A 17,046-nucleotide genomic window follows, 5' to 3' on the forward strand; every position below is an offset into this window, starting at 1 on the left:
GCAAGGTGTTCTTTTCTTCATAGGCCTTGTTCTTCCTCCTCCAAACATAGCATTGATCCATGGGCCCAAACAGTTCTAATTTTGTTTCATCAGTTCACAGAACACCATCCCAAAACTTCTGTGGTTTGTCCACATGACTTTAGGCATACTGCAGTCGACTCTTCTTATTCTTTGGAGACAGCAAGGGGGTGCGCCTGGGAGTTCTGGCATGGAGGCCTTCATTACGCAGTGTGCGCCGTATGGTCTGAGCAGAAACTTCAGTACCCACATCTGACAAATCTTTTCTTAGTTCCTCAGCAGTCACACGGGGACTTTTCTCCACTCTACGCTTCAGGTAGCGCACAGCAGTCGAAGTCAGCATCTTCTTTCTGCCACGACCAGGTAGCGTTTCAACAGTGCCCTTTGCCTTGAATTTGCGAATGATGCTTCCTATGGTGTCTCTTGGTATGTTTAACATCTTTGCAATCTTCTTATAGCCATTGCCCTTCCTGTGAAGAGTAATCACCTCTTCTCTTGACTTCACCATGTTTGTAACCACACCAGTAAATGTCTAGAAGGAGCTGAGTATAGCCCCGTACACACGCACAGATCGTCGTCATACAAATGTTCGTCTTTTCTCCCCGGGATGTCGGTATCTGTTGAAAAGTGCAAAGACAGCACAAGGACAGCACAAGAATTTTGTCCGCAGACTTCAGCTGACTGCAGAAGTGATGTCATGTGATGGTTAACTTTCCCTGTGTTTTTTATTTTCAGAGCATGCCCAGTCTTGCAAATCTGCGGTCTGTCGGCTGATATCTGTACTGACAGGCGAACAATCGTCCGTTCTGGTGTCCGCAGACAAAAATTTTCATGTTTGCAAGAAAGACTCTTGTCCGCGGATTGTGTGCAGACAGCTGTCGGAGGCACCATACTAACACGCGTACAATCGGCAGATCTTTCGTCCGCCGACGTTTGTATGACGCCTAATTGGTGCTTATTAGGCTTTATTGCTGCTCCCTGACATCCACAGGTGTTTTCAATACCTGATTGAAAACACTTCAATGAACCTCTGTTCTTTAGAGTTGTAGTCTTTAAGGGGTTGAATAATTGTGTCAATGAAGAATTCACAAAAGAAACATTTACTACTGTATTACAAAACCAATTGATGTCATTTTAGTTGCATATGGTTCTTTAAGAAGTCCTTGTAGGATTTAATTCTGAATACAATTACAAATGTACACTAAATTCCCTAAACCCTTTACAGCATTGGGGGGGTTGAATAATTTTGAACACAACTGTACATAAAACACACACACAAAATTGTGCAGCACTAAAAATATCACACAAAAAGTTGAGATGTCATAAACCAAGTGTATCTAAAAGTTCATGATTAGACCATAATTCATAGTGAGTTGATAGTGAACCATAACAAGCATGTGCACAGCAAAGTCTCCAGGTTACTATAATGCATGTTGCACACCACATGTCCTCCACCGGTCACACTCAGAGGCTTACCAAATATGTCTCTCAACATAAGAAGCCCAAAGCCACTTGCAATGACCATATGTTCAGGTATAGATTCCACAGCTTGTGCCATAATCCATAGTTACATAGTAGTTGAGGTCGAAAAAAGGCAACAATCCATCCAGTTCAACCTGCGTAGGTGTGTGTGGACGTATACATTTCCCATACCCCTGAATGTTTTGTTCTTGGAGATGTGTATCCAAGAGTCTCTTAAAAGTAGCCATACTTCCCGCAGTTACCACCATTTGTGGAAGAGAGTTCCACAATATTATTGCCCTTACTGTAAAAAACCCCTTGCGTTGCCTGAGGTTAAATCGCTTCTCCTCTAATCGCATTGTATGGCCTCGTGTCCTCTTACATTCCTTGCAACCGAATAGTTTTTTTTCTATGCTGAGATCACCATTGAGGCATTTGTAAATCGCTATCATGTCCCCTCTCAGGCGTCTCTTCTCTAGGGAGAATAAATGCAGTGCTTGTAATCGCTCCTCATACTTTAGGTCCTCCAATCCCCTAATTAGCTTAGTTGCCCTTCTTTGGACTCTTTCCAGTTCCAGCACATCCTTTCTGAGGATTGGTGACCAGAACTGGACAGAATACTCCAGATGCGGTCGGACCAGAGTTTTATAAAGTGGCAGGATAATAGTCTTATCTCTGGAATACATCCCTTTCTTTATGCATGCTAATATTCTGATAGCTTTGGCAGCTGCAGCCTGACATTGCATGCTATTGCTTAGTCTACCTTCTACTAAGACTTCAGATCTTTCTCCATTACCCCAGAGGTTCCCCCCCCCCCCCCCCCCAACACGTATTTTGCGTTTATGTATTTAGTCCCCAAGTGCAATACCTTACACTTCTCCACATTAAACCTCATTTGCCATGTCGTTGCCCACTCTGTTATTTTGTTCAGGTCATGTAAGATTTCTGCATCATGATGTGAAGTTATTGACCTGCTTAATTTTGTGTTATCTGCAAAAACTGAGATTGAGCTACTGATCCCGTATTCAATGCTATTTATGAAACAATTTAACAAGATTGGTCCCAGGACTGAGCCTTGGGGGACCCCACTTACCACCCCAGACCAGTCTGAGTATGCGTTATTTATTACCACCCTTTGGACACGCCCCTTTAACCAGTTTTCTATCCAAGAGCACACCTTGTGATCTATCCACTCCATCCCCCCCCCTCTCAGACATGAGACATAGAAAAGAGCAAAACAGCTTGCAATTGTGCAAATCTGTGGAAAAGCATTTAAAAAAAAAAACCCATACGTCAGTGCAGTGCATGACATTCAGCATATACTACAACTCCCAGAATTCTTGTTAATGGCATGTGCTTGTGTGGCAACATTGCAGCTTCCTGCTCCCCCCAACGTGTTTTGTCATGAATGTCGTCATCGGAGGCACGTGCAAGGATTATAGTAGCATGGGGACTTCGCTGTGCGCATGCTTGTTATGGTTAACTATCAACTCATAATAGATTATGGTATAATATAAACTGTTGCAATTATGATCTTTATGATATCTTTAATTTTGTGAGAATTTCATTGCTGCACAAATGTGTGTTTCTTTTGTGGTCCTGGGGCTGATTGCAGCCCTCTGCTTAATTTTATCCAGCCCTTGAGGAATTATTTCTGCCACTGACACCAATGAGGAGGCATCATTCCTCCCACTAAACGCCAATTATGGGGCACAATATTACTCCCACTGATACCAATGATGGGACACTACTCTACCCACCGATACCAATGATGGGACAGTATACCTCCCACTGATGGGACATTATTCCTCCCACTGACACCAATGAGGGGGCACTATTCCTCCCACTGACACCAATGATGGGGCACTATTCCTCCCACTGACACCAATGATGGGGCACTATTCCTCCCACTGATACTAATGATGGGACACTATTTCTCCCACTGACACCAACGACGGGGCACTATTCCTCCCACTGATACCAATGATGGGGCACTATTCCTCCCACTGATACCAATGATGGGGCACTATTCCTCCCACTGATACCAACGACGGGGCACTACTCCTCCCCCTCGCACCAACGACTTCGGCGCGACTTGCAGGGACTTCACATAATGGAAGTCTATGCAAGTCGCTCCCAGGTCGCCCCAAAGTAGTACAGGACCCTTTTTCTAAGTTGGAGCGACTTGTGTCGCTCCTATTAGAACGGGTCCTGTGCTAATCAATGGCGGGCTGACAAGTCGCCTGACAAGTCGCGCTAGTATGAATGGGGTCTAAGACCCCGTTCACACTGGGGCAACCTGTCAGGCGACCTGGTCGCCTGCCATAGAGAAGCTGTGGACCCGTTCTAATAGGAGCGACACAAGTTGCTCCGACTTAGAAAAAGGGTCCGGAGCTTCTTTGGGGCGCCCTGGAGCGACCTGCATTGACTTCAATGATATGAAGTCTGTGCCGGCCGCTCCGAGGTCGCGGTGCGAGCTGCGCACCGCGACCTGTGAGGTCACCCCGGCAAGTCGGATCGCCCCAGTGTGAACGGGGTCTTAGTGTAAACCAAAAAATAACTAAATAAAAACAAAGAAAAAAATTAAACAGAAAGTGTAACAAAAAAAAAAAAAAATGTAAAGCGCCCCCGTCCCACCTACATATGTAAACAGCATTCAATCCACACATGTGAGGTATAGAGAGAGTAAGAATTATATCCCCAGTCTAACTTTACTGTTTTTTAATTTTTGAAACAGTGTTTTTCCCCCTTAAAAAAACGCATTTGAAAAACTGCTGCATAAATACGGCATTGCAAAAGTTGCAACGACAGCCATTTGCTAAAAAAACATAAATAATGTTTGGGGGTGTTCGGAGTAATTTTTCAAGCAAAAAAAAAAAAAAAATGGTGTAGGAGAGGGGTGCCAGAATTGGCCGGGTATGGAAGTTGGAATTTGTGTCCCTCGTCTACTGGAGTTCACCTTTAGCAGTGACAGAGGTCTCAGCATTCCCAGCGCTTTGTTTTCTTTAACATCTTACCTCTAAAATCCGGCGGCGGTACATATGACTTCAGTCCGGCTGCGGCGGTTCTGTATGTGTTAGGCACACAGCCTATGTAGAGAAAAATATCACAGTGGTGCGTTAGTGACCGTAGAAGAATATCTCCGGCTAAAATATAGCAGGGCATCATCTAAACAAAGATAATTAATTAAAGAGAACCTATCACTTCTCTTGAAAGTATAATAAGCACTATAACATAATGGCCATCTTCTATATTGTATATTGAGAAGAAAACTTTTCAACTTTTTCCTTAGAAGAACATTGTAACCTCGGGGCGATAAGTAGTCTTACTAACGATTGGGTTATATACACACTCTACTAGTTTATAATCATCTATTTATGGCAGAATTGGTTTTCCCCGTCTTTAAGGCTTCTCCCCTGTGGTCCCGGAGCCCACCCAGGGAGATCTTGTGTGCATTTCGGTCATACATTCAGGTGGGTGTTTTACTTGCCTTTCCAATGCTAATTGTTCTCACAACTTTGAAAATGAGTTTGTATAGGATTTGTAAACAACATGGTTTATTTCCCCATAGACTAGCACCATGTGGTCTCCATAGCCCTGAGGAAGCCGCATTCGAAACGTGGCACTGGAGGACCCTAGCATTTTATTGGGGAATTTTATACTAAATACTGGTGAATTTTATTTGGCTATGTTTGAATAGCACAAATACATTGCTCTTAAATGTTTACATTAGGGATAGGCCGATATATCGGTGGCCGAAATGCACTTTCCCTGATATATCGGTATCGGCCCTGAGAACTGGCCGATACTGCCGATATTTTTGTGATGTCATTCTGCCTTCTTAGGCCGCCCCCCTTGCCTTGGACAGCCTCATCTGGAGTCGGGACTAGTCTCGCAGGAGTGTATCACAGACATACACCCACCCACAGCAGCCCGGTGCCAGTCAGTCAGTCACCCACATCCACAGGCCCTGTACCAGCCAGCCACAGGCACTGTACCAGCCAGCCACAGGCACCCACAGCCCCTGTGCCAGCCAGCCACCCACAACTCCTGTGCCAGCCAGCCACCCACCACAGGGTGCCAGCTACCCTCAGACAGGGTGCCAGCCAGTCACCCACAGCCACAGGCCCTGTACCAGCCAGCCACAGGCACTGTACCAGCCAGTCACAGGCACCCACAGCCCCTGTGCCAGCCAGCCACCCACCGTCCCTGTGCCAGCCAACCACAGCCCCTGTGCCAGCCAGCCAGTCACCCACCACAGGGTGCCAGCCACCCTCAGACAGGGTGCCAGACCGCCAGCCACAGACAGGGTGCCAGACAGCCAGTCACCCACAGGCCCTGTTGCAGCCAGTCACCCACAGCCCCTGTGCCAGCCAGCCACCCACAACTCCTGTGCCAGCCAGCCACCCACCACAGGGTGCCAGCTACCCTCAGACAGGGTGCCAGCCAGCCAGTCACCCACAGCCACAGGCCCTGTACCAGCCAGCCACAGGCACCCACAGCCCCTGTGCCAGCCAGCCAGCCACAACTCCTATGCCAGCCAGCCATCCACCCACCACAGGGTGCCAGCTACCCTCAGACAGGATGCCAGACCGTCAGCCACAGACAGGGTGGCAGACAGCCAGGCACCCACAGGCCCTGTACCAGCCAGTCACCCACAGTCCCTGTGCCAGCCAACCACAGGCCCTGTGCCAGCCAGCCAGTCACCCACCACAGGGTGCCAGCCACCCTCAGACAGGGTGCCAGACCGCCAGCCACAGACAGGGTGCCAGACAGCCAGTCACCCACAGGCCCTGTGCCAGCCAGTCACCCAAAGTCCCTGTGCCAGCCAGCCACCCACAGGCAGGGTGCCAGCCAGCCACCCACAGGCAGGGTGCCAGCCAGCCACCCACAGGCAGGGTGCCAGCCAGCCACCCACAGGCAGGGTGCCAGCCAGCCACCCACAGGCAGGGTGCCAGCCAGCCACCCACAGGGTGCCAGCAAGCCAGCCATTAAGCACAAATAAAAATTAACATGTTCAATGCCAGATTTGTGTCAAAAATTGTCTATTTTTTAAAACTTTAAACGTACAAAATATCAGCCCATATCGGCCGACACTAATACGTTGTGACCAAAATATCGGTATTGGCCCTGAAAAAACAATATCGGTCTATCCCTAGTTTAAATAAATACATTTGTGAATATTATACAACTGTGCACGCTTCACTCATTGGCCTTTACAAGCTGAACCTCTTCTGTGGGTTTCCCCCCGTTTTTTTCTTCTTTTGAAAGCTCAACCCCCAGCCCTGTGATGCCTTTCCTGTGTTCAGTCACCGTTCCATTCATCTGCTGAAGCCCACACTCAGTACTTCTGGGTATGGGCAAGCGATTGACCTTTTACCCAATCACCAGCCACTGGAGAGGGGATCATCAACCTTCTAGAAGCTCTGACATGGAGATGACACACATGCTTTGGCATGGAGGTGACACACATGCTTTGGCATGGAGGTGACACACATGCTTTGGCATGGAGGTGACACACATGCTTTGGCAGAGGAATGGAGAGATGGGATGGCACTAAGTAGGTGTCAGAGGATCTTCCAGCAAGAGAACCTGAATGGGCTAATTGACAATTTTTCTGTAAATAAAACAGAACAGCCATTAGCTCCCATAGACCTGCAAAAGATGTCCGGCCAAGATGGCGGTGCAGGAGCACAGTGACAAAGGAGGACATTAGGCTGCAAGCACTGGGCTCCATGGAGTAGTAAGCATGCATTTTTTATTATTATTATCACTAAAGGAGTTTTTTGAGAAGTGTACATAGGCAGCGCAAAGCTAGAGGGGTGACACCCCGGGCTGGCTGCCAGATTGCCTCCGCCACTGTCACTAGCACACAGAGGAAGACACAGCAGTGCTGAATAGAGGGAGCTGCCGGAGTTAACCAGCAGATGTTTGGTGGTCCTAGCAACCAATCACCAGCTTGTTAATATGAAAAATTAACTCCAGCAACTCCCGCCCTCTATTCAGCGTTGCTGTGTCTCCCGCCCTGCGAGCAGGTGGCTGTGTAATGTAAAGGGGGCAATATAAAACCAGAAAAATTCCCAGCTCAACTCACCAACCAGTCCGCTTACCAACCGAATTCACCTGTCCAACAGTATGCAGTAAAAACCGGGGTTTAGTTAGGACACATTTGCAAACACATGCGTAAGTTACAAGGTCACTTCACGGCACCCTGTATTACCTGCAGTCCTAACTCCTGTAAATTTATGAGAGTCTCCACAATGGAAGCACATGCACTCTAATGGATAGAGGACAGGCGGGCCTGGAGGTAGCCCAACCCTCATTAAAGGCACAGGGGCACAATGGACACCCAGCACAATGGCAGCAAAGTCCTCCAGTGTGTCCCCTCACCAGTGTACATCAACAACGAACAGCTTACGCATGCGTTTATAAATGTGTGCTAAATAAACCCCTGTTTCTCACACATACTGTTAGACAGGTTAATTCGGTTGGTAAGCAAACTGGTTGGCGAGTTGAGCCGGGAAATATTTCTGGTTTTGTCTTTCATGTGTTTGGCCTTTCATGCGCTCCTTGCTGGGAAGGCCAGTTATAGGTGGGGGTGGGGGCAGGGGCCATTTTGTTTGGTAATAAAGTAAAGGGGGCCAGAGGTGCAGGGGGCTGTGTAATGTTAAAAAGGGGCCGTGTAAAGCAAAAAGAGAGCCAGAGGTGCAGGGGGGCCGTGTAGAGCAAAAAAAGGAAGCCAGAGGTGCAGGGGGGCCGTGTAAAGCAAAAAAAGGGAGCCAGAGGTGCAGGGGGGCCGTGTAAAGCAAAAAAAGGGAGCCAGAGGTGCAGGGGGGCCGTGTAAAGCAAAAAAAGGGAGCCAGAGGTGCAGGGGGGCCGTGTAAAGCAAAAAAAGGGAGCCAGAGGTGCAGGGGGGCCGTGTAAAGCAAAAAGAGAGCCAGAGGTGCAGGGGGGCCGTGTAAAGCAAAAAGAGAGCCAGAGGTGCAGGGGGGCCTTGCAAAGCAAAAAAAGGGAGCCAGAGGTGCAGGGGGGCCGTGCAAAGCAAAAAAAGGGAGCCAGAGGTGCAGGGGGGCCGTGTAAAGCAAAAAAAGGGAGCCAGAGGTGCAGGGGGGCCGTGTAAAGCAAAAAGAGAGCCAGAGGTGCAGGGGGGCCGTGTAAAGCAAAAAGAGAGCCAGAGGTGCAGGGGGGCCGTGTAAAGCAAAAAGAGAGCCAGAGGTGCAGGGGGGCCGTGTAAAGCAAAAAGAGAGCCAGAGGTGCAGGGGGGCCGTGTAAAGCAAAAAGAGAGCCAGAGGTGCAGGGGGGTCGTGTAAAGCAAAAAGGGAGCCAGAGGTTCAGGGGATGGCTGTGTAATGTAAAGCGGGCCAGAAGTGCAGGGGAGGGCTGTGTAATGTAAACTGAGGCCAGAAGTGCAGGGGAGGGCTGTGTAATGTAAAGCAGGCCAGAGGTGCAGGGGGGGCTGTGTAATATAAAGCGGGGCCAGAGGTTCGGGGGATGGCTGTGTAATGTAAACTGAGGCCAGAGGCGCAGGGGGGGCTGTGTAATGTAAAGCGGGCCTGAAGTTCAGGGGGGGCTGTGTAATGTAAAGGGGGCCAGAGGTGCGGAGGGGGGCTGTGTAATGTCCTATAGATTTCTTTTAGGCTTCTTGTTTTTTTTTAGCATTTTCTGAAAACGCACCAAATGTCCCACATCTTTGGCGCACTTTCAGAACAAGGCAAGTGACACCGCCTCTGGAACAACACACTTCACTATAGCCAACAAAAAAACTTTATCTAATCGGTTGTAAAACCAGGTTTTTGTTGCAGATCATTACATACAGAAATCCATTCATTTCTGTCCCCTGTATAGACGCCATTTTCCTGAAGTCTGCTCTATACTTCATAACATAAGGCTACAGTAAAATGGCCGCAGAGCGCTAAGGACACTGGAGACAAATCACCGAGCAGCCACGCCCTCTAGCGGATTGATTCTCCATGTGATCCCTGTCACTTGCCCTGAGAGCTTATGGTAACCCGCATGCTGGCTGTTCCTTACATGTCAGCAGAGGACCGCGGAGCCCCGTAAGTCGGCTCCACAACGGCAGCGCCATCCTCCCGGCAGACGGACACGAAGCGCCTTCCCGCACACGGATCACCAGCAGGCAAACCAAGTTACCCGGGATGTGACGTCATCAGCCTGGGAGGAGCGAACCGATCAAGGTCAATGCTGTAAAGCTCCGCCCACGGCGCCTGCGCAGTACGTGCCGCTCATTCTGACCCATTACAGGGAATAGAGGAGGGGCGGAGGCAGTGAGGGGTGGAAGGGATACATGATATTTATCGACCTAATTTATATAAATTTTTATATACTGCTCAATAAAATGAAAGAAACACTTTAACCACCTCAATACAGGGCACTTAAACCCCCTTCCTTCCCAGACCAATTTTCAGCTTTTAGCGCTGTTGCATTTTGAATGACAATTGCGCGGTCATGCAACGCTGTACCTAAACCAAATTTGTGTCATTTTTTCTCCCCACAAATAGAGCTTTCTTTTGGTGGTATTTGATCACCGCTAGGTTTTTTCTTTTTTGGTGCACAAATAAAAAAAGACCGAAAAGTTTGAAAAAAAAAAAAAAGTTTTTTTGTTTAGGTTATAAAATTTTCCAAATAGATATGTTTTTTTTTTCCTGCACTGATGAGCACTGATGACGCCGCACTGACAGGCACTGATGGGGTGGCACTGATGGGGTGGCACTGATATGCAGCACTGATAGGTAGCACTGATATGCAGCACTGATGGGCACTGATAGGTAGCACTGATATGCAGCATTGGTGGGCACTGATAGGCAGCGCTGATGGTCACTGATAGGCAGCACTGATGGGGACTGATCAGCGGCACTGATGGGCACTGATAGGCAGCACTGGTGGGCAATAATGGGCACTGGTGGGCGGCACTGATAGATGGCAATAACGGGCACTGGTGGGCAGCACTTATAGGGAGGGCACTGGGGGGCTCTCTGAGCCCTGTTTGCCATCCCTGGTGGCCATGGTGGGCATCCCTGTTGGTCATGGGTGGGCATCCCTGGTGGCTCTAGTGGCACCCCCTCCCCTCAGGGCTGCACTGGTAATAAATCATCTGATTACCAGCACAGACCCCCCCTGTGATCAGTGAGTAATTAGAAATACTCACTGATCACCCCGGCTGCAGAATCGATCCTCTGATCTTCTCCTCACTGACAGGATCTGTCAGGAGGAGAAGAGATCGAAGCCGTTACAACGGCTGTATTGACATTACATGACGGCTGTGATTGGACACAACCGTCATGTGATCAGGAGGGCCAATCACAGGGCCCTCCTGCCGCATCTTGTCGCTCTGTGTCCTAGGGACACAGGCACATCGAGATCGCGCCGCTGCGCGTGCCCGCGGCGGCGCGATCTCTCTCCTTCTGAAGGATGTTTTGGAAAGTCCGATCAGAAGGACGAGACTCCCACCCGGCCGTATATGTACAATGGCTCGGGTGGGAGGTGGTTAAATCAGAGTATAGTATCAACCAATAAATCTCTTAGATATTGATCTGGTCAGTTAAGTAGCAGAGGGGGTTGTTAATCAGTTTCAGCTGCTTTGGTGCACTAGATGGGCAACAATGAGACAACCATACCTCCCAACTTTTGAAGTTCGCAATGAGGGACACTGAAAGAGAAAGCAAACCTGCGGCGCGCGTAGCAAATTGTGGGTGTGGCCAATTGCTTAGCAGTGGGAGGGGCTTAAGGGATAGGGTAAACAAAACCCAGACTTCCTAGTACTCATAAAATATGCTTTGATTGCTCAGCCTACCTTAAAGAAGAACTTCATTAAAATAGTCAGAGACTGCATAGCAACCAGCAACTGTTGAGACAATGAAGACTTTGGTGAGAAGTATATAATGTACAGTAGTGTGTATATAGTGCAGGAGAGTGTAATGTACAAAATGCAGGAGACAGGAGTATGTAATGTACAGAATGCAGGAGAAATTGCGTGACTTTGAGGTCACAAAAGTGTGAAAGGGGCCTTCAGTAATCAAGGTAGAGTGTGCCCCCTTCAATGCAGAGTGACCAGCATGCCGTGCCCCCCTTCAATGCAGAGAGACCAGCGTGCCCCCTTTCAATGCAGAGTGACCAGCGTGCCCCCTTTCAATGCAGAGTGACCAGCGTGCCCCCTTTCAATGCAGAGTGACCAGCGTGCCCCCTTTCAATACAGAGTGACCAGCGTGCCCCCTTTCAATGCAGAGTGACCAGCGTGCCCCCTTTCAATGCAGAGAGATCAGCGTGCCCCCTTTCAATGCAGAGAGACCAGCGTGCCCGCTTTCAATGCAGAGAGACCAGTGTGCCTTACCCCCTTTCAATGCAGAGAGACCAGCCTGCCCCCTTTCAATGCAGAATGACCAGCGTACCCCCTTTCAATACAGAGTGACCAGCGTGCCCCCTTTCAATGCAGAGTGACCAGCGTGCCCCCTTTCAATGCAGAGAGATCAGCGTGCCCCCTTTCAATGCAGAGAGACCAGCGTGCCCCCTTTCAATGCAGAGAGACCAGTGTGCCGTACCCCCTTTCAATGCAGAGAGACCAGCCTGCCCCCTTTCAATGCAGAGAGACCAGCGTGCCCCCTTTCAATGCAGAGAGACCAGCGTGCCCCCTTTCAATGCAGAGAGACCAGTGTGCCCCCTTTCAATGCAGAGAGACCAGCCTGCCCCCTTTCAATGCAGAGAGACCAGTGTGCCCCCTTTCAATGCAGAGAGACCAGCGTGCCCCCTTTCAATGCAGAGTGACCAGCGTGCCCCCTTTCAATGCAGAGAGACCAGCGTGCCCCCTTTCAATGCAGAGAGACCAGTGTGCCGTACCCCCTTTCAATGCAGAGTAACAAGCCTGCCCCCTTTCGATGCAGAGAGACCAGCGTGCCCCCTTTCAATGCAGAGAGACCAGCGTGCCCCCTTTCAATGCAGAGTGACCAGCGTGCCCCCTTCAATGCAGAGAGACCAGCGTGCCCCCTTCAATGCCGAGAGACCAGCGTGCCCCCTTCAATGCCGAGAGACCAGCGTGCCCCCTTCAATGCAGAGAGACCAGCGTGCCCCCTTCAATGCCGAGAGACCAGCGTGCCCCCTTCAATGCTGAGAGACCAGCGTGCCCCCTTCAATGCAGAGAGACCAGTGCACTTACCTGCAGCGGCGCCTTCTCCTCAGTCCCCCACGTCTCCTCGAGTCCTGCCGCCTCCTCCTCGGCCAATAGATAGGGAATAGATAGCCGCCCCTGTGCCCCCAACGCACCAGCCGCCACTGGTGGCGATGCTGTCCTATGCACAAAAAAAAAAAAAAATTTATTTCAGGAGGGTGGTCTATTTAGGTTTTCATTTCTTTTGGGGGTTTATTGGTATTTATCTTTTGTCAATAGGGTTTTCCTTATACTTTATGAAAGGGGAGAGAGAGGGGGGGAGAGAGAGAGGGGGGAGAGAGAGAGAGAGGGGGGGGAGAGAGAGAGAGGGGGAGAGATTGAGAGGGGGGGGAGAGAGAGGGGAGGGAGAGAGAGGGGGAGGGAGAGAGAAAGAGAGGGGGAGAGAGAGGGGGGGGGGAGAAAGAGAGAGGGGAGGGAGAGAGAGAGGGGGAGGGGAAGAGAGAGAGAGAGGGGGGAGGGAGAGAGAGAGGGGGAGGGGAAGAGAGAGAGGGGAGGGAGGGAGAGGGGGAGAGAGAGGGGGGAAAGGGAGGGGGAGAGAGGGGGAGAGAGAGAAGGGTGGGATGGGGGGGGAGAGAGAGGGGAGAGAGAGAATGGAGGGAGAGCGGGGCGAGAGAGAGGGAGGGAGGGAGAGAGAGAGAGTGGAAAGGGAGGGAGAGAGCAGGGCGAGAGAGGGGGGAGGGAGAGAGAGGGGGGGAGAGGAGGAGAGGGAGGGAGAGAGAGAGATGGGGGAGGGAGAGAGAGGGGGGAGGGGGAGAGAGAGAGGGGAGGGAGAGAGAGAGGGGGAGGGAGAGAGAGGGGAGGGAGAGAGAGAGGGAGGGAGAGAGAGGGGAGGGAGAGAGAGAGGGGGGAGGGGAGGAGGGAGAGAGAGGGGGAAAGGGAGGGGGAGAGAGAGAGAAGGGTGGGATGGGGGAGGGAGAGAGGGGGGAGGGAGGGAGAGAGTGGGGCGAGAGAGGGGGGAGGGAGGGGGAGAGGGAGGGGGGAGAGAGAGAGGGGGGAGGGAGGGAGAGAGAGAGGGGGGAGAGAAAGAGAGAGAGAGAGGGGGAGGGAGAGAGAGAGAGGAGGAGGGAGAGAGAGAGAGAGAGAGAGGGGGGGGAGGGAGAGAGAGAGAGAGGGGGAGGGAGAGAGAGGGGGAGGGAGAGAGAGGGGGGAGGGAGAGAGAGAGAGAGGGAGCAAGAGAGAGAGAGGGGAGGGAGAGAGAGAGGGGGGAAAGGGAGGGGGGAGAGGGGGAAGGGAGAGCGGGGCGAGAGAGGGGGGAGGGAGAGAGTGGGGAGAGAGAGGGGGGGAGAGAAAGAGAGAGAGAGGGGGAGGGAGAGAGAGAGAGGGGGGAGGGAGAGAGAGAGAGGGGGGAGGGAGAGAGAGAGAGGGGGGGAGGGAGAGAGAGAGGGGGGGGGGAGAGAGAGAGGGGAGGGAGAGAGAGAGAGAGAGAGAGGGGAGAGAGAGAGAGAGGGGAGAGAGAGAGGGGGGAGGAAGAGAGAGAGGGGGGAGAGAGAGAGAGGGGGGGAGGGAGAGAGAGAGGGGGAGGGAGAGAGAGAGGGGGGGAGAGAGAGAGGAGGGGGGGAGGGAGAGGGGGGAGAGAGAGGGAGCGAGAGAGAGAGGGGGAAGGGAGAGAGAGGGGGGAAAGGGAGGGGGAGAGAGAGAGAAGGGTGGGATGGGGGAGGGAGGGAGAGGGAGGGGGGAGAGAGAGAGGGGGGGAGGGAGAGAGAGAGGGGAGAGAGAGAGGGGAGGGAGGGAGAGAGAGAGGGGAGGGAGAGAGAGAGGGGGGAGGGAGAGAGAGAGGGGGGAAAGGAAGGGGGAGAGAGGGGGAAGGGAGAGAGGGGGAGAGAGAGAGAGAAGGGTGGGATGGGGGAGGGAGAGCGGGGCGAGAGAGGGGGGAGGGAGGGAGAGAGAGGGGAAAGGGAGGGAGAGAGCGGGGCGAGAGAGGGGGGAGGGAGGGAGAGAGAGGGGAAAGGGAGGGAGAGAGAGGGGGGAGGGAGGGGGAAAGGGAGGGAGAGGGAGGGGGGAAAGGGAGGGAGAGGGAGGGGGGAAAGGGAGGTAGAGAGAGAGAGGGGGGGAGGGAGAGAGGGGGGAAGGGGAGGGGGAGAGAGAGAAAGAGAGGGGGAGAGAGAGAATGGAGGGAGAGAGGGGGGGGAGAGGGAAAGAATATCTCACCTGCAGCAGTTTGCCTTTGCTCTGTCTTGCTGCCTCAGTCACTCAGGCAGTTTCCCCTCCGCAGCGGCCGCCGCCGCACAGTGATGATGAAGGGAGGAGCGGAGGTGGGTGGAGCCGGAGTCTCTAATAGGCACAGAGGTCGGAGGAGGACGCTTTGCATGCTGGGTCCCCACTCGGACGTCACTGGTTGCTAGACGCCATTCGGCAGGCGATCTTAACAACCAGTTTACCGCATGATAATAGCTGCTGCTGCGGCGTGGGGGGATCAGATCGGGGGGCCCCCAGACAACTCCCCAGCAATCGTGCATGAGAAAGACGGCCCTGCCGGGCCCCCCCTGACCTCGGGCGCTCGGAGTGCGGAGCTGGGAGGAGAGATGGCCGGCCACCAGATGATTTTGCGGGACTTCAGACCGGCTCACGGGACCGCGGGACTCACTCCAAATTGCGGGACAGTCCCGCGGAATCCGGGACGGTTGGGAGGTATGGACAACCTCCAAAACAGGAATGGTTTTACAAAGGGAGGCCACTGATATTTTTTTCTCTACTCATCTTTTCTGAGTATTTGTCACTAGTTTTGCATTTGGCTGGGGTCAGTGTCACTACTGGTAGCATGAGGCCATACCTGGACCCTATAGAGGTTGCACAGGCAGTCCAACTCCTCCAGGATGGCACATCAATACGTCCCATTGCCAGAAGGTTTGCTGTGTCTCCCAGCACAGTCTCAATAGCATGGAGGAGATTCCAGGAGACAGGCAGTTACTCTAGGAGTGAAGGGAATGGCGCTGTCTAGAAATGAGAAGCGAATATAAAAGCCTGTATGCCAAATGAGGTGTGGCAATAAATAGGTAAACTGATAATAAAATGACAAGATAAAAGAGAGAGGTAAAAAAAACTGTAAAATGTGGGAATATGAACTATATAAAAATAGGAAACAAATGTAAAAGAATCAAAAGTGCCAGGTGCATGAATTAATTAATATATATATATATATATGACCATCAACTTCAATCTAAAAAATATAATGGTGATAAAGGTGCATACGTGACCACAGGTGATGTGGAATGTAAATAATAATAGTACAAACTGTCATAAACTCAAAGTGGCAAGTGCATATAAACCAATAAGCAGAATACCATAGACTCAAAGTGCCAATTGCGTGGAAATACAAGGTTGGTGTAGGTGTATACCAACGTAAACTAGTGACGTACATAGATAAATAAATAAATAAATGGTGATAGTGTATAAAATGGGGAAAAAGAGTCCAGTGTTAGATATGCAGGATATGTTGGAGATACAACAGCTTTCAGCTTATCCGATAAACTGCAGTTCACAAATAGGACAGTAGATGTCGCTAATGCTAAGTGATATGCTGTGCATTTTCTATGATGTGTATTTCCTGTACACTGCACTGTACTTGTTGGTTATCTCTTCCTGTCTGTGTTTTTATTACAATGAGGTGACATCTTTGATATCTGTGGTTATGTTCTAATAAAGAAGCCAGTTCCTGTTTACTCCACAATGTCTGATCTGAATGGACTCCGCTGTACCCAGTGATCACACTCTGCAACAGGATAAACTGATGATAAAGTGACTGGAAATGTCCAAAAAGCGATAAATTGGTAAATAGGTGACAATCTTCGTGTGGATTAAACACAATAAGTGACCCCGTGGTGGGTAGTGAGGTGCTCCGTGACCCCTCTGGTAAATAGCACATTCACCAAAAATACCCACCCCACACAGGGGTATAGAGCGGGTATGAGTAGTAATCCGGTGGATGGATCCTATTCTCCTCTACAGGTCCTGAGTTGGACGTCTATGGGGATTCCCGGATGGGAGGATTCCCGGGGGGAGTTAGGGTCTGGTAGTGTCCCGGCGGTATGGGCTATGTACTCCAGATGTCCGTGGGGTATCGATGGAACGGGTGTTCAACGTGTAAAGGAAAGGCACATAGTGTAATATTGCCAAATATGGGTTTTATTTGCACACAAAACAAGATTAAGGGTACTCACATTAGTGCAGTAAAAAACGAGCGGTGGAAACAAGCGTGTGGAACGCAATGCGGTCCACGACTCAGTACAGGAAGTGATGCAACACGCCGTACGCGTTTCGTAATAGTACGTCCTCAGCAGCGTCGGGTCGCTTCCATGATACTCCCTTAAATACACGTGGTTGCCCGGCAACAGATTATCTAAACAAGTGTCGTATTAGGTCTACAAGAGGGACGGGAGCCCGCGGACTAC

The 17,046-nt window shown here is 51.0% G+C and overlaps 1 protein-coding gene across 1 annotated transcript in view; it reads right to left on the reverse strand.

Moving 5' to 3' along the window:
• MRPL16 (mitochondrial ribosomal protein L16) overlaps window positions 1-17,046 on the reverse strand; it is a 100,168-nt gene that overhangs the window by 11,467 nt on the left and 71,655 nt on the right. Inside the window, exons 2-3 of the mRNA XM_082267185.1 lie at window positions 9,511-9,591; window positions 4,497-4,568 (exon numbers count right to left, since the gene is read on the reverse strand). Coding sequence (XP_082123311.1) covers window positions 4,497-4,568; window positions 9,511-9,565 — 127 coding nt within the window. The 5' untranslated portion in view covers window positions 9,566-9,591. The remainder of the gene's footprint in view (window positions 1-4,496; window positions 4,569-9,510; window positions 9,592-17,046) is intronic.

This window comes from Pelophylax lessonae (assembly GCF_965119305.1).
Source record: "Pelophylax lessonae genome assembly, chromosome: 9".
Taxonomy (NCBI): Eukaryota; Metazoa; Chordata; class Amphibia; order Anura; family Ranidae; genus Pelophylax; species Pelophylax lessonae.